This window comes from Plectropomus leopardus, chromosome 14 (assembly GCF_008729295.1).
Source record: "Plectropomus leopardus isolate mb chromosome 14, YSFRI_Pleo_2.0, whole genome shotgun sequence".
Classification (NCBI taxonomy): domain Eukaryota; kingdom Metazoa; phylum Chordata; class Actinopteri; order Perciformes; family Serranidae; genus Plectropomus; species Plectropomus leopardus.
In genome coordinates this window covers 29071378-29089735 of record NC_056476.1, presented here as the reverse complement: position 1 = coordinate 29089735, position 18358 = coordinate 29071378, and the positions used below count along the sequence as shown (strand labels likewise).

The 18358-nt window shown below is 41.1% G+C and overlaps 1 protein-coding gene across 1 annotated transcript in view; it reads left to right on the top strand.

The window, feature by feature from the left end:
* atp10d (ATPase phospholipid transporting 10D) overlaps nt 1-18086 on the top strand; it is a 32759-nt gene extending 14673 nt beyond the window's left edge. Inside the window, 20 exon segments of the mRNA XM_042500850.1 lie at nt 99-230; nt 1470-1582; nt 2866-3118; nt 3941-4158; nt 5676-5867; nt 7749-7915; nt 7917-8154; nt 8157-8274; nt 8277-8306; nt 8400-8506; nt 9734-9860; nt 9956-10140; nt 10309-10609; nt 10827-10903; nt 12141-12266; nt 13459-13650; nt 13787-13867; nt 15128-15232; nt 16127-16314; nt 17136-18086. Of these exon segments, the coding sequence (XP_042356784.1) occupies nt 99-230; nt 1470-1582; nt 2866-3118; nt 3941-4158; nt 5676-5867; nt 7749-7915; nt 7917-8154; nt 8157-8274; nt 8277-8306; nt 8400-8506; nt 9734-9860; nt 9956-10140; nt 10309-10609; nt 10827-10903; nt 12141-12266; nt 13459-13650; nt 13787-13867; nt 15128-15232; nt 16127-16314; nt 17136-17331 (3146 nt within the window). The 3' untranslated portion in view covers nt 17332-18086.
* Nucleotides 18087-18358: the final 272 nt, after the last annotated feature.

The window sequence follows — 18358 nt, the reverse complement described above, 5'->3', positions numbered from 1 at the left end:
CTTGGGAAAGGCAGCACGAGAGTGCTGATGTGCCTCCTACTGGATCATGGTGTGTATACTTGAGCATGGCTGTGTTCTTGTCTTTCTGTGTGACTCAGGTCATGAGACTAAAGCCATGATGAACAACAGCGGGCCGAGGTATAAGCGCAGCCAGCTCGAGAAGCATCTAAACACAGATGTCCTGTGGTGTGTGCTGCTGCTCATCATCATGTGCCTGACAGCTGCTATAGGTGTGTACCAACACAGCTCGCACTTCACAACACAGATATGAAGAGCAGCAGTAACACTGCAGTTACTGCAGTTTCAATCTGAAAACCAGGCCTCTAAAGGTTTACATGAACGCTAGCAATGTAAAACACATCATCATGTGATTAACATTGTGAAACAGTCCCAGTTTGGTTCGTGTCGGGAAAGAGAAACACGTGGTTGGGTTTAGAATAAAAATGTGGTTTCGCTTAAAATAAATAGGTATGTGACATAAGTAACATACACGTATTTAATTTGCATAATTGCATAAAGTCCATAAAATCACGTAACTGTTGACTTTTGTTTCACTCAGGACACAAACAGCAGTCTTCTGGTTGAAAGTCCTGTGTTGGTTTGACTGTCCACCAAAAGTGAATTTTCTCGTTCTTCATGCAGTGTTAGCCGATGTCCTCCTTTGTTACCGTCAAAATTAGTAAGAGCCACGAGAGGTCACTGCTTAACAATAACATAAACAGCTGTTTCCTGTCCTTATCATGGCCCTCTGAACCTAATAAACCATATTTGTGATGCTTATAACTGCTCAGTATGTTAACATTTTAGAAAAAGGCAATTTTCTCTGTTAGTCTGAGTAGAACTGAAATTTAAAAATACTTGTAAATATGTTAGTCCAACTAAAATCGTAGATCAAATTTCTCAAAGTCAGACTAACATACCTAAGATAATGCGGTTTGGGGCTGAGTTACTCGTTCATGTATATGCCTCAACTGGATCTGAACTGGCCTTGGCGATCTGCGCATGCTCCATATTCCCCAAGCTGGACTTTGACCCAGAAGTCAAACTGCATAGAAAAAAGACAGAAAAACAAAAGAGAAGAATGGCAGAAAACAAAAGACAAATGTACCAAGTAAAGCGTAGCGTCTGAATAAAATTTACCCTGCCGAAAAATTATTCATGTTTTCACCCTTTGACATGTAACCTATTTGCCGCTTGCTAACTTGTTTGGTATGTGACGTAACAGGTCAACCAGAAAAAGGTCCAATAGCAACTGGCTAAAAGGGGGCATATCTCCACCTACAGTGGTGGAGTCGGACATACTTTAATCAATAAACGGATTCTCCCCCAGTGCTTGTATACTGGGACATCTATAACTGTAGCTCCACTTCCATTTCAAAAAAATCCATCGAAGCCTCTAGAATCTCAGGGATTGACTCATTTCCAGCTTTGACAGTGATGAGCTGCTGTGGTGTGTTGGTGTGTTTCAGGTCATGGCCTCTGGCTAAAGAACCTCAAAAATCCCATCTTTCTGGTTGATACCGAGACGTCTCCTGCCCTGGCCGGATTCTACGTCTTCTGGACCATGATCATTGTGCTACAGGTATACCGTTAACCATTTCATTCCCAGGTCAACAGCTGTATCTTTGCATTATCTTATCAACTGTAATGAATATATCTAATACAATGTTTCTATTTTAGTATAAAGACAGTTGAAAATGAATAAACATTTCTTTTTTATATATATTATTAAAATATAAACCAAAGTTAAAAACAAAAAATAAAACAAAGATAAAATAACAATTAAAAAACAAACAAAAAAATAAACAAACCAAAAGCAAGAAAGAAAGGGGGAGGGGCTTATTTTCTGGCATCGCCTTTATTAACGGGGTCTGTTGTTTATCAAACCTGTAATTTCATGATAATTTTTTTTTTGATTGCTTCAGTGGATTATATAGATGTAGATTTTATGTTCATGCATTTATTAGAAGTATGAAAGTTTCACACATTACAGCTTCTTACAGAAGGGTGGTCCAAGTAACCAGAGAAATCAGTAATAGCTTTGATGGAGGAATAAAAGTGACAATTACTTCATGATCCACTTGATGTTTGTACTCTTTGTAGACAGAAAGTCACACATTCACATGTCATCTCTCAACTTCTTGAAACCTGGAGCGACATCACTTTTCTTGTGCTGATTTCACAAGTCTTTAAACCTTTAAAAACTTGATCAAATTGATTAGATTTCTGTCAAGAACATGGGAAAAGGCAATGAGCAGGTTGGTAAGAAATTCCACAATATGCAAGAAGTTAGTAGATTTAGAAAATTAAGTTAAAAATACAAAAATGTCTTTGGGATGTAGTATTTATTTAGGTTTGTTTTGTTTTTACAAATTTGTATGTTATTTTATTGTTCTTTTTAGTCATTTCTTGATTTTTTTGTTGTTACTAATTGCAAGGGAAAACCTATATTTATACCAAATTATCATAATTAAATACTTAAAATTATGCCACAAAAAGTATTGTTTTAAGCACTTTTCAAGGTCATTTCCTTTTTTTAATGCTTATTTTATTTTTATGTATTTATTTTACTTATTTCCAGGTAATTTTCTAGTACTTTTTACTAATCGTTTTTGCTATTTTGTGGGTAATGTTTGCTTATTTTTAGGTAATTATTTTGTTCCTCTAGCCTTCTTCCCATGTTTTTGAAAGAAATCAAGCCAGTTTGCTTAAGTTTCAAAGGCTTTAACAGAAATTTTAAACTTGTGTTCTTACATGAAACTTGTTACGTGTCAATCAAATTTGTTCATTAACACTATTATATACTGTGCTATGTTTGTCATGTCCCTGAATACATCATGCATGTAATTAATTTCTGTCCAACAGGTGCTGATCCCCATTTCTCTGTACGTGTCCATTGAGATTGTGAAACTGGGCCAGATTTACTTCATCCACAATGACTTAGCTCTGTACAACAAGCAGCTGGACTCCAGAATTCAGTGTCGGGCCCTCAACATCACAGAGGACCTGGGTCAGATCCAGTACCTGTTCTCTGATAAGACGGGGACGCTGACAGAGAACAAGATGGTGTTCCGCCGCTGCAGTATCTACGGGGTCGAATATCCTCATGAAGAAAATGGTAAGAACTGAAAATATGACTTTGACTTACTTTTGCCTCTGTAAGAGACATATTTTTACTGTAATGAGAAATTCCAGCAGAAACAATGAGAGGTTTCTATGCCTCTGCACCAGTTACAGCCGAGGCCGGAGGGTTTCAGGTTGTCTGTCCGTCCATCCGTCCCAGTCTTATGAATGCTATATCTCAAGGACATTTTGAGGGAATTCTTCTTTTTTATTTTAAATTTGGCACAACTGTCCACTTGGCATCGAGAATGAACTAATAAGATTTTGGTGATCAAAGGACAAGGTCACTTTGACCTTACACCTATCTCATTCTCAAGACCATTATATCTCAAGAACACCATTAGGGAATTTCTTCAAATTTGGCACAAACGCTTATTTGGACTCAACAATGAACTGATTAAAATTTGGTGGTTAAAGATCAAGGTCATTGAGACCTCACAAAACATGTTTTTTGGACCAAACTCAAGAATTCATATGCTAATTACAGCAAAATTTCACAGAAATGTCTAATAGGATATTAATGATGAAGAGATGACTTTTTACATTCAAAAGGTCAAAGATCAGCTTCACTTTGACATCATAATGTTCTGCAAAAACAGTTTTCTGGCCATTATTTAACATCTTAATTTCGGAATAGAAAGGGAGACATTTGGTGAAATACCGAATTGGTGACACTAATCTTGGGTGTTCACCATGGATGTACTCTAATAATTCTAATTTAGAATTGTTGTAGTGGTTGGATAATAAGAGAGTGATTGCAAGAGTCCACAGTTCTTTACTGTATGTGTTGTAAATGCTGTGTGTTGCTGTGTGTCAGCTCGGAGGCTGGAGGTGTATGAGGCGGAGAAGAACGAGGTGGCTGGACACTCTGTGACTCTGAAGTCGGGCTGCAGCGGCAAATCTCTGAGCTGTCGCTCTCTCAGCTGCAAACACAGCTCTGTATCTCTGCACACACTCACAGCAGAGTCAGAGGAGGAGGAAGAGCAACTGTCTAATCACATCCAGCCCAGGACCAGCGCCTTCTGCAGTCGCGTGGTCAGACTCACACACACTCACCATAACCACGCTATTTGTGTATTACTCACCTATTTGGTCCAAAGCCACAATAGAGGATCTGTTGAAACTGCTTGTCACTCTGTAGTGATGATTTTTTTTTAATAAGTAAGAATACATCTCTGCAGAGGACACCATCTGCAAACAGCCTGGCTCTCAAAGCAGCACACACTTAATTATACGTACCTTTAAGCCTTAATGAATAGTAAATGGATGAGTTAAAAAAAATAATTATTCCATACAGTTGTCATGAATGTTGAAATTAGCTGTAGAGACCAAAAAGTGTTTGTACCAAGTGGTAAACGTGTTTATTTCCACTTTAGTTGGACATTTTAGCATGAGGGTTTATGGGTATTGACTCTGTTTTGGAGCCAGCCTCAAGTGGCTTTATTTTTCAGCCCTGGAGGGTGCTACTTGAGCTTGACCCATGTCTGAAGGTGGGTTTCCATTAACCCTCAAATTGAGCAAATTGAAATCGCCAATATAAAATATGCCTAACGGAAACACGTCAATTTTGAAAAAAAAATCCTATTTTCACAATAAGGTTTTTACACTCTCATGAGGTGGTATTTCATGTGATTAGAAAAAGCCATATTTTGCAAAACTGCAATACAAACACTTTTTGGGCTTTTCTAGGTCACATGATGCTATGGCTATGTGCTTGTCAATAGGAACTGGCTCCCTCATGATGCAGCAGGAGTTACAAGAGCTGTTATTGCATCACATAACTCGTCAAAAGTTAAACAGATCATCCTGAAGTTTTGAATCCACAATTCCTCTGTGAAATCGTGAACTATCACCTCCCAGTAATCCCTATTATGTGGCCGCTCCCATGTATCAGGGGCTCGCATTTCCATTATGGTTCCATAACATGCCTCGCCTTAGATTGGAAATAACAGCTAGTGTGGTGGCTGCAGTTGAAATAAAGCTGCTAATGTTTTGAACATCCATCACCATGCTTCTTGGAATGTTATCACCTGATGAGAAGTTATAGAACATCATTTAGTGAAAACACAGTTATCTTGCAATTGTGTTTTATAGAATTTTGAAAATTTGCTGAGTTTTTGCGCAAATCTGTGATGGAAACTCACCTAGAGACTAAAAGGATATGCTGTCCTTTGCTGCAGATATATTAGCATGCTACCAGATTTTATGGAAGTGAAGTATAAATCCCCTGAGGACTCCATTAAACACTTCACACTTCCACATCCACACAGGAAATCACATTGCAGAAAGAATTCAGATAACACAATTGAACAATGTGTTTATATGCACTATAGTAACCTGTCAATTTAAGATACATGCAGCAGATCAGAAATCAGATTTCCCGTCCCCTGACTAAAGGTCAGTCAGTGAGCTCTGCTGTCCTTCAGAACAAATATAATGTTAGCTTCCTCCTGCGTAGTTTATAACGGTCACTTGAAAGTTTTGGCCATCAATGTGTTCATGTTCTAGCCATGATGACTCAGCTCCTGCTGCTCCTGTGTCTGTGTGTTCAGGCGAAGGAGGTGGTGCCGGACCCTGAGCTGGTGAGGAAGTTGAACTGGTTGAGCTCTCCTGTGCTGGCTTTGAGTGACGGCTCCTCTGGGACTCCATCCAGCCTGGAGCTCACCTACATCACTGACTTCTTCCTGGCTTTGGCCATCTGCAATAGCGTGGTGGTCTCCTCACCCAGCCAGCCTCGACATGTGGTGAGTGGATGACATCTGTGAAGCATGTCATAACAAAGACTTGTTTCTCTAGAGCAATACTGTCGGTTTACATTGTTATGACTCCATACTGGCAATAGACAAGGCTGCATCATGTTTTTGGGTTGTCTGTCCGCCCATACAGACATCCCCTTTTCATGATATCTTGTGCAATATATTAACACCTTAAGAGAATTTCTTCAAATTTGGCAAAAACAACTTGGACTCAATGATTACCTGATTAGTTTTTTGGTGGTCATAAGTCAAGGTCACTGTGACCTTGCATTTGTCTCATTGTCATGAAAGCAATGTCTTAAAAAGGCCTGAAGCCTCCCGCAGACTGAGATTTTTGCAATTTTATAAGTTTAGTGCAGCTACACTGTCTGACACGGATCTTAATAAACTTGGGTACAACATCAGATTTGATGTATGCAGACTGTACAATGACATCCCCCACTGAATCACAGGCTACGACCTACATCCATCGACGTCAATACACAACACGTCATCAACATGCATCATCCATCTATGCCAATGTAGTGGTGAGAGCAAAATGTAAATAAACAAATCGAGCCCCTTCTATAGTGGCATTTATGTGTCAAAAAAGTCTGAAGAAGAGGAGAAGAAGAATATGGATGCAGATGTTTATACTTATTCCTTTTTTCACTGCGAAATGCTAGTGGAAAAAAAAGGAAATGACATGAACAAATGGCTAAGAAATAATAATAAATTTGTTCAATAAGTCAAAATATAAAATTCTGGGGCACCTGGCGCCTGGTCAATGGATAGAGCGGGCACACCATGTACAGAGGCTGTGTCCTCGGCACAGTGGCCGCGAGTTCAATTACAGCCTCAGCCCTTTGCTGCATGTCATCCCCTCTCTCTCTCTCCCCCTTTCACATGTGCTGTCTTATAAATCATAAAGACAAAAAAAGACAAAATCTCCCCCCCCCCCCACATCCCCCCCCCCCCCCCCCCAACCCCCCCCCACCCCCCCCCCCCCCCCCCCCCCCCCCCCCCCCCCCCCCCCCCCCCCCCCCACCCCCCCCCCCCCCCCCCCCCCCCCCCCCCCCACCCACCCCCCCCCCCCCCCCCCCCCACTCCCCCCCCCCCCTCCCCCCCTCCCCGACCCCCCCCCCTCCACCCCCCCCCCCCCCCCACCCCACCCCCCCCCCCCCCCCCCCCCCCCCCCCACCCCCCCCCCCCCCCGCCCATAATCCCCCCTCCCCCCCCCCCATATCCCTAAAAACCACCCCCCCACCACCCCCCCCGACCCACCCACCCCACCCCCCCCCCCACCAAACCCCCCCCCCCCCCCCGCCCCCCTTCCCCAAACACCCCCCCCAATTTTCCCGCCAAAAAACCCCCCCCCACCCCCCCAAACATCTCCCCCCCCCCCCCCCGCCTCCCCCCCCCAATAATTCACCCCAAAAAATAAAAAGAGGGACCCCCAACCCCCCCCTTAAAAAGAAATATTACCCACTCCCCCGCCAAAAAAAAAAAAAATCCATTAAAGAAAAATTTAGCCAAGTTACCCCCCAAAATTATACCCCCCACCCCCCCCCCCCCCCACGCCCCCACCCACCCCCCCCCCCCCCCCCCCCCAAACCCTGGAACAAAAAAAAAAAAAAATGCACATTTTTCCTCAGCTTTTTAAATAAAAAGTTATAGACAGCCCAATTTTTGTAATTTAGCGCTATTACCTATGCAAAGTTGTTTTTTTGTATTAAAAAGCATGTTTTTTTTTTAAAGAAATGTAACAAGTTTTGCTTCGTGTACAAAGGTTTAAATACGTCTGAATGAACTGAATGTCGATCCAGGTTTCAAAAGGTTATTAACTTACTGACAAAAGCTCATCCCATGTTTTTTCTCTCTTCCGTGCAGGTGCCTGAAAGCACAAACTCCTCTGAAGTCCCTGGAGGACATCAAGCTGATGTTCCAGCGCCTCAGCTTCTCTCCGTTCTCCGCCCTCTCCACCCTGTCTCCTCCCCAGATCAAAGGCAGCCCTCGCAGCTTCACCAGCAGGCTGTTTGCCCGGGGGAAGACCGGCTCCTTCAACTTCTCCACGCCCAGTAACAGCACCACCGACACCTCAGAGCCAGGCAAAGAAACCAGCCTGGAAACCTCCAACATTACTAGAGAAGTGGACAGTGACAGTGACACTGATGATGAACTGCTGTATGAGGCAGAGAGTCCAGACGAGGCGGCTCTGGTCCACGCAGCCCAGGCGTACCACTGCACCCTCAGGGCACGCTCTCCAGAAAGCCTGCTGGTGGACCTGCCGGGATCGGCTCTCTGGCTGTCCAGCTCCTCCACATCCTGCCCTTTGACTCCAACAGGAAGAAGATGTCTGTGGTGGTCCGCCACCCACTCACAGGACAGGTGGTGGTTTACACCAAGGGAGCAGACTCTGCATCATGGACCTGACGGAGACACCTAAAGGTAACTAACAGAAGGAAAATGCATGGATGTAGCCCTGAATGAAGAGTGGTATCTTTGCCTGATTAATGTGATTATCACTGTCATTGTGCTCAGGTGCAGAGCAGGCTCAGGAGATCTACAGCCACATCAGAGAGCAAACCCAAAAACATTTAGACGGCTATGCCAGAGAAGGCCTCCGCACGCTCTGCATCGCTAAAAAGGTAACGCGTCAGGAGGGTGAAACAAGAAAGCTTTGTACATTATTATAAATAATAAGGGAGATATATGAATCAACCGTTACATTATAGCATCTAATCATACAGTACAGTGAACGATGAAAGAAACTGAGATCAAATCAAATATAAATCCAATGTCACATCAGGGTGTGTGAGGCTTTGTGCACTGCTCTATGCAGCTGACCTAATTATTTGTGAGTAATGCATAATATAATGGATGTAAACTCCTGGCACAATGTTGATTTTTCTGCCTATGCACTAAGACTAAAAATGATATCTATAAAGATTATTTTTTCACACCAAACTTTATTTACAGTTTTAAATGTTTTGGGGATTTTCCCCCCTCTGACAAACAAACTACAAATGACAAGAAAAAACAAACTAATAAAAACAAACAAATTTTGCTTATATTTCAGCAGTACAGATGCAAAGGCAAATTGAAAAATATTGAGGGCTTAAAGTCAGTTTTGCATATTTTACAGTTCTGCAGTTGAAACAGTCGAGTGTTGAAAATGACCAATGCTGAAATGTACAACCATCTTTCAACATTAGCTCCATGTTATTGTAATGTTATTGTTTTTGTTCAAACTACTAGAGCATAGGTCTGTTGTAGTGGACTAAATCGACGTCCCCTCCAGCTCTCTGTGATCATTTCACATGTACAGTTGTACAGCTGAGGCAGGGCGGCTGGTAGCACATAGCTGGAGTGGGATAGTTTTCAGCATGTGGATAAACCTGCAGCTTTTCCACTGTTTATATGGGCAGCACAACTGGATCAGTGACAGCTTTGCAGCAGGTCTCTGTCCTGTTATACGGGACGCAACTGGAAAATGATTCCACTAATGTTTTTTTTTTACTGGCTGTCTGTGGGCTGATGTGGTCTCGTGCATCTTGGAGTGAGACACATTTCTCCCACTCGGCTGCATGTTTCTGTTTGAGATGTTGAAATAAATCGGTCATGCTGTTGTCTTTAGTTGCAACAGCGCTTTAAAGAGAATTTGCAGCAGACTGTTGTTTGTTCAAGATCCGATGTTGCAAAACCAAACTAGTTCCAAGTGACTGAGGAGACTGTGCCTTTTTTGGGAATGTACTGTTTAACGTACTTTTAAAATTGTCTTAACAATCGACTTTTGTCTACTCAGAAGAAGAGCCGCCCTGTGTGTAAGAAGGTGTGAGTGTTTCCTCAGTGACTGTGTTCTGTGTGTGGAGCAGGTTCTGGAGGAGGAGGACTATGAGGTGTGGATGAAGGAACAGCTGCTGGCAGAGAGCAGCATAGAGAACAGGGAGGAGCTGCTGCTGCAGTCAGCTGAGAGACTGGAGACAGACCTCACCCTGCTGGGTAGGACAGCCGCTCGCTGCAGCATGGACTACATGGATATCAGAGCTGGGAGCACAGGTTTTTAAAGTGTGTTTTCTCTGTATGTGTGTGTTCAGGCACCACGGGGATTGTAGACAGACTGCAGGAGGAGGTCCCAGAGACCATTGAAGCTCTTCAGAGGGCCGGGATCAAAGTCTGGATCCTCACTGGAGATAAAAAAGAGACAGCCATCAACATCGCCTACGCCTGCAAACTGCTCTGTCCTAACGACCAGCTGCTGACAGCCAACTGTGGAAGCAAGGTCAGTAACCAAGGGATTATAGCTTTCTTGTGGCATTTTCAGGCCAAGCTGCCCTAGAGACTAAAATACAAACAAAAAGTAATTTGCTTAATTATTGTGATAAATGCAAGAAAGTAAATATATTGTGACTCTTAGAGACAGTACTTATGGATTTCTTTCGTACATCAGGATGCGTGTGCAGCTTTACTGGAGGAGCTCAAAGTGGAAGTGCAGCGAGGCGAAGACAGTTTGACTGAGCTAACTGCAGCAGAGAATCCTGGGGAATCGTCGTCAGCCAGCAGAGCGGGCTTCATCCTGGTTATAGATGGCCGGACGCTGGACTGGGCCCTGCAGGAGGAGCTGAAAAGCCACTTCCTGGAGCTGAGCTGTAGATGCAAAGCAGTCATCTGCTGCAGGTCCACGCCACTGCAGAAGAGCCAGGTGGTCCACCTGATCCGGAACCAGCTCGGCGTCATGACCCTGGCCGTGGGTAAGGACTCAGACTGTGGGAAAACTGATGAGAAGTTTTACACGTGTTCCTTGTCAATTAATATTATTTAAAGTGTATCTTTTAATCCTATTCTTCCCAATATATAATTTAATTTCCTCAAACTAAACCTGGGTTGGATCACATAGAGGATGCAGGTATTGTAAGACCTCGGTGGACAGTCATGGAGGACAGTGAAAAGTTATTTTTCTTCATTTAGGTGATGGGGCCAATGATGTGAGCATGATTCAGGTGGCTGATGTAGGCATCGGGATATCTGGTCAGGAGGGCATGCAGGTAATGATATCTGGATTCACTGTAAAATAACATTGACCAAAAAAAACACAGTCTTAGAGAAATACATGACATGAACATGAAGTCTTAACAATGCTTTCGGTGGTAGTGGGCATGAAATATGTTCAAATTACGTGCTGGCAACACAAAAACAATGCAGATGCAATGAGAATGAGAATCTTTTGTCACAGCAGAAATATAAATTAAGCATAAAAAGCATGAAAATCCACAGCCGGCGAGTGGGAAGGATGGTGGACTGTAAACCAAACACGGACTTTCAACCAGAAGACAGCTGTTTGTGCCTCGTCTGAAACAGAAAGTCAACATAGTAATGTGACTTAACGAACTTCACACAACTACACAAAGTATACAATGTCTATTTCACTTACGTGGTCCTGTACATATTTATTTGAACTGAAACCACAGTCTTTTCTGAAACTTAACAAAGTAGTTTTTGTCCTCCAAACCTAACCAAACTGCAACCGTTTCACAATGATGTGTTTCAAACATAAACTATTTGTCATAGAATTTGCAAAGTCTATGTAGGAGGCTATGTAAGCAATGTAAATATACTTTGCATAGATATGTAAAGTCCATAAGTCACGTTTCTACATCGACTTAACGTTTCATAGAGGACATAAACCGTGGTCTCCCGGTTGAAAGTCCATGTTTGTTTGACACGTCCACTACCCCTCTCCTACACAAACTTTTTCAGTCATAAAACTTACTTGTGTGTCCACCACAACAGAAGATCCTCATGTACTTTGCATTGGCATTGTTTTTGTGTTGCCAACAGGTAATTTTAACACATTCTGTGCCCACCACACCACATGATGCGTTGTCAAGACGTTGAGTCCATTTCACATATTTCTATAAAACCAAGCTGCAAAATTACAAAGGTATTTATGAATTACACTGAGGTGGCATTTTTTTTAAAGACATCATAATCATTTGCCACATTGGAGACAGTCACAGAGCGTAGACTCGTGCCTAGTCTGTAGGCTGCCAATTATGCAGTAAAATATGCATTTTTTTCTGTAAACTCTTCATTTCTCTCATCTTAATCTCTCTCTTGCTTGTAAGGACAATACTACTGGTATTATACTGTATTATAGCAGCCAGGTACATATGGTTTCACTTGCCATTTCCTTTTTTTCCTCTTTTTAACTATTAGTACCTATTGTGTGTAAGTTACAGTAGGTAACATATACAGTATATGTTGCTGTGTATTGTTCCCCAGGCTGTGATGTCCAGTGACTTTGCGATCTCCAGGTTTAAACACCTCAGTCGGCTGCTGCTGGTCCACGGTCACTGGTGTTACTCTCGTCTCGCAAACATGATCCTCTACTTCATCTACAAGAATGTGGTGAGCATTTTTTACCGACTCTGTTTACTCTCGGTATGTTAAAAATGTTGGTAAAATAGTTGCACAAATCATTGAATATACCCAAAACAACTCAGTCTTATTCTCAAAAATGCTTCGTATGAGCAAGACAAGGCCAAGTGCTTAACTCACATGATTTTTCCTGCCACCCCATTTCTTACTCGTAGGATCTCTATCTCAGGATTGTATGTGTTTCACAGGATTTTTGTTCATTAACCCTTTGAAACCTGAACAAATTGGCTTGTTTTCTTTCAACAACATAGGAAGAAGCCAATGAGCAACTTAATGAGAAATGGTCAAAATATTTGCAAGAAACTAGTAAAAAAAAATTACAAGAAAATTTCATGAAAATCAGCAGAAAAATTAGACAAACAAACAAGAAAATGACCTTACAAAAAAAGCACACAAAAAAAGGTTTTTTTGAAAACATAATTTTTAATATATATACAATTTCTAAAAATGGTTGTCTGGACATTTTCCCTTTTTTCTATTTTTTTAAAGTATCTATGAATCCCCCAGCTAATTTTTAGGTCATTTTCATTGTCACCTTTTACATTTTTTTTGTAGTTTGTGGGACATTTCTTGCCAAGTTGCTCATTGACTTTTTCCCTATATTTTCAAAAGAAATCCAACCAATTGTCTCAGATTTTTAGATGTTTAAATGCTTGTGAAAGGCGTCTGAACGCAGCACAAGATGTCTGTTCAGGGGTATCATACAATCTGGCTAAAATTGCGCTTAGGAATTTATTAGATCCATCTCAGACAGTGTGACATGACTGTTATTTCATAGTGTTTAGGATCCTTCCCCTGGTAGATGGAAAATCAAGAAAAAGCAACAATAACAACATATTCTGACACTTATGTGCATTCTCATCTATGCCATGTTAACAGCAATCAGGTCATCAACAACTCCTTTTTTTTCTAATTTAATCATTCACAAAAAAGATGCATCTCATGCAAAGCTTTGTATCTTACTTCGCTACTATGCGGCAATCCCAGGATGCCCAAATCTCTACAAAGTAAAATCAAGATTAAAAAAACAACAAAATAACTCATCGAGATGTTAGAAGAATCCTCACTGCTGTGTCTGTGTGTGTGTCTGTGTCTGTGTCTGTGTGTGTGTGTGTGTGTGTTGTGTCTGTGTGTGTGTGTGTGTGTGTGTGTGTGTCTGCAGATGTATGTGAATCTGCTGTTCTGGTATCAGTTCTTCTGTGGTTTCTCTGGGAGCGTCATGAGCAACGCCTGGGTGCTCATCCTCTTTAACCTGATCTTCACCTCCGTCCCTCCACTCATCTACGGCGTCCTGGATCAAGACACGCCCACAGACACCCTGATGGAGCTGCCAGAGCTCTATCAGACCTCCAAGGTAATCTCTCACACACACACACACACACACACACACACACACACACACAGAATGGAAATGGAGTGTGTTACTAAAGTGTGAGTGCTGTCTGGCCTGTTTACTGTGTTTAGAGGGACTAACAGGTGTTTCTCTGCAGGTCCATGCTCCCTACTTGTTCTGGATCACAGTCCTTGATGCGTTTTACCAAAGTCTCGTCTGCTTCTTCGTGCCTTACTTTGTGAGTACACTGATCACTCTGCTCTGTCAAATAGTTCCTTTTGGTGCCCCTTTTATTACACTGCTTCTCTTTGCATGTGCTCTACTACTGTTTTGTACAGTTCCTTTACAGTGGTATAAAGGGGTTGTTTTTCAGTTGTTTTTGGATTGTCTGTCCTATTCTTGTAAATGCCATATCTCACAAACACCTCAAGGGAATTTCTTAAGATGTGACACAAATATTCACTCAAAGATGAACTGACTAGATTTTTGTGGTTAAAAAATCAGTGTCCCTTTGGCCCCATCTGTCTCGTTCTTGTGAACACAGCATCTGAAAAAAGATAATTTAAGTAACAAGTTGATTCTTTCGTTAATCTAAAATCCTGATACATAATTTAATGTTGAAAAGTATGAGATTTTCTGTGTAGCATTGGCGATACAGCTGATTATTCAGTTCATTTCGAGCAACTACCGCAGGACAGATCCACCCATAACCTGTTTTGTAGCCTATGTACCTTTTTTTTTTAACTAATATGGGGTTTTTTAAGGTGAATTGTTACAATCCTTAAGGATATTTTTTTAATTGAGCACAAATATTCAGTTGGACTCCAGGATGAACTGATTACATTTTGGTGGTCAAAGGTCAAGGTCACTGTAACTTTGTCAGTATCATTCTTGTGAACAAAATATCTCAAGAACACCCTGACGGAATTTATTCAAATTTGGCACAAATGTTCAAGTATACACAAGGATGAACTGATTAGATCTTGGTGGTCAGAGTTCAAGGTCATGGTAACCTTGTGTCCATGTTATTCTTGTGAATACATTATTTTAAGAACGCCTTAAGGGAGTCACCTCAAATTTGGCGCAAACATCCCCTTGCTCTCAAGAATGAACTGCTTAGAATTTGGTGGTTGAAGTTCAAAGGTCAAGGTCACTGTGGCCTCACAAAATGTTTTTGGCCGACTAATTATACAAACATTTCACACAAATGTCTAATAGGATGTAATGATGAAGTGATGGCATTTTAGTGTCAGAGGTCAACGTGAGACCATAATATTCCTCAGAACACTTTTTTGGCCATTACTCAATGCCATAACTCAGGAACGGAAGGGAAGACTTTTGCTCAGATACTGAATTGTTGACACCAATGTAACCTGTAAGTGTAACTTGACTGGTGTGTGGAGGCAGGCATTGTAGTTATTTTACTTTTTCTTAATAACCCTGCTCATACAGTCCGGGTCTCATCTCATTTGTAAGACTGTTGTCATGTTCGTCTCAGGCGTTTGCAGGATCCAGCATCAGCGAGCTGTCCTTTGGCTCTTCAATCAACGCCTCAGCTCTTCTTATCATCCTGCTGCACCAAGTCATCGAGAGTCACACTCTGGTCAGACACACTGCTACACTAAAAATGATTAGATATCAAACCATGTACCCATTGTTTTGCCAATGAAATAATTGTCTGGATGTTATGTGTGTAATCCAAGGATACCAAATAATTGGAGCGTGATCACAATGCACACAATAACAGACATTAAAGGAATACTTCGCCTCTTCAAATGGCCATTTGTATATAAGTTATTCACTCCATGTTACATTGAATTTGTAAAGAAAACTTGTTTTTCTTGTGAACAAAGAATCCAGAAATCAAGAAAACTTTCATTTACTTGAAATTATAGGGGTCCAAGTTTAACAACAGCAAAACAAAGCACAACTCGTGCAGTATAATCAAAGTTTCATTTATCCAGTCATATACTTTTGCTAAAACTTTAGTATTCCAAACTCAACTGAAGGTGAAACTTATCCATGCTCTCTTCAAAGCCAGACTGCATTTACCTTGCTGAAAACAGCAGTTGTTGTTCTACCGCTGCCTCGATCAGTTAGTTTGTTTGAGTTATTGTATGACTAAAACTATGACAAACTGGAGTTTGGTTTGAAGAGAGCACACATCTTTCACTCTCAGTTCAATTTTAAAATACTTAAGTTCTGTCTAAAATACATGTGTTTTTATACTGCATGAGTTATATGAGAGTTTGTAAATGTGTGTTTTGATGTAATTTTGCTGTTGTTAAACACGAACCCATATGACTTCAGTTCAAGAATATTTTAACATCTCTGGGTTTTTAGTTCAATGTAGGCATGCAAGGAAACACATTTGTTTTTACATATTCATCCTAACACTAGGTGAGTAATTTATACAAAAGTAATGATTTGGGAAGTGAAGTATTCCACTATTACACTTGTGTTGTGGAGTCTCTAATCCTCTGTGTTGTTTTTGCAGACGTGGATCCATGTGCTGGTTTTGGTACTCAGTGGTTGTTCCTACTTTGGCTTCGTGCTGCTCTTCAGTGTATTCTGTTTGACCTGCAGCCCCCCCACCAACCCTGTGGGGGTGGAAACACACGAGATGTCTCAGGCTCTTTTCTACATAGTGTGTGCTTTCACCACTGTGATGGCTCTGTTACCCAGGTACACACACACACACACACACACACACACACACACACACACCAATACACTTCTGTGAATGAACACACACCCAAGTCAGTGCAGCCCTCTTTGAATCCAGTATCATCTCCATAATCATGGAGCACTACTGCAATTTGCAAATACCATTCATATCTGAACAGGAGAGCTAGTAGTTAGTTTGTTTCGAGCTTACAGAGAACAAATCATCAGGTTTAACAGCGCTGGGGTAACAGTCAAACTTAAGGAGTGGTATTGGTAGTAGTGTAAGCACATGAGGCGTGCATATTTGCAGAGCTCAGATTGCAGTTACCAGTGTTTAGTCACATTTTGTGACCACTGAGCACCACTTCAATTCCACAGCAAAAACATCAACACTTCTGCCTGAGACAAGCCACGTCCTTCAATATAAAAGCAAAGTGGGTCCTGCTTTGATTTATTTAATACAATACAATAACAATACTTTTTTTCTTTGAATTTCATTATAAAAGTACTTTATTTATCTTCCTTATTACTGTATTTTATTAAATTTAATATATAAGTGTAGTGTATTCAACTTTATTATATGACAGTAGCTACTTAAACTTTTATTGTAACTGCAGTTCATTCAATAATTTTGTATCTTTGTTTTAAAGGCCATTTCAGAATACCGAGATATATATTGTGTATCGTGATATAGCCTTAAAATATTGTAATGTTATTGTAAAGCCATATTGCCCAGCTCTAAGTGAGCTCTAAGTAATTTTTCTGTGAGGTGTTGAATGTGAAACCAAAGTGTTGGAGTACTGACTTGCGCTAACACTGTCCTGTGTTCTCCTCCGCAGGCTGTTGTTTCGAGCTCTGTACAACACCTTACACCCCTCTGCTGTTCTGAAATCAGCTCAGATGGACAAAGCGGATTCAGAGAAGTACCGGAAGAGAATGCAGGGCTGGAACCAAAGCCAGTCCCGAGTCAACAGACTGCCGGTGTGTGCCGACAACCCCGGCCTGGAGCAAAGCACAGCCTCAGTGGTGTCCTGACCTCCGTCTACACACAGCAAACAGACTCATACCAGTGTCTGCTGTGGCAAGAAAAACATGCTGGTGCAATATGTATGAAAGCTGCACTACTCCACCTCCCAGCTGTTAATGAGCTCTGCTGAAAGACTGCTGATTTTGCTACATATCAACAGCCAAAGAACTCTAATGTGACAGATCTCTCTGCGTGGAAAGTATGTTTGAACTTGACTGAATGGTGAGTATGTGTTTAATATCTCACTAGAATATTTAGGGGAACAGAAGCTGTGAAACACGACCATCATGTCACATATATCAAGTCAATAATATTTTTTAAAAGAGCCACATGCATGATTTGAACATCTGGGAATGATCAGCTCATGGATCATTTGACATTTGTATTAAAGGATGAGAGCGCTCTCTACTGGCCTGCAGTGTGTACCACAGTTAACACTGTGAGACGCCACACTGGATTCACTATCTACTTCATTCACACTGTGAAACAAAAAGACCAAATCACATTTTATTTCTCATATATAGACAGGTTTTTATTCATTTTGTTTGTTATATTCCTCATCATCCTGCGCTGTATAATGACACTGAGATGTTGTTATTGGAAAAACAGTGACGAGGCAGAGCTCACTGTGTGCATGTGAGAGGAAATTAGTCAAATCACTGTATCACTTTTTTACTTTCAGAAGAGCATGAGTGTCACTGTTGTAATATGGGAAGAAGAATTGGGATTTAGCATAATAGCTGTAGAAACTGATTTATTTTTATGTATTTATTTTTTAAAAAGGCAGCACAGGCAGAAACACAGCAATATGTTAAAAAACATTTCACAATTTTGTGTATCAGCTACTCAACATATTTTATGCAGAATTTGTGAAGAAAACTCTTTTTTTTTTTTTTTTTGTGCCTAGACACTAAATGAAGATTCCAAAAATACGAAAATTACCAAATGCAGCAACAGCAAAACTATATATCAATGGTCACTGTCATTTTCCAGGCCTGTGAAAGACATGGAATTAGTAAAAATTTTCGTAAGTTT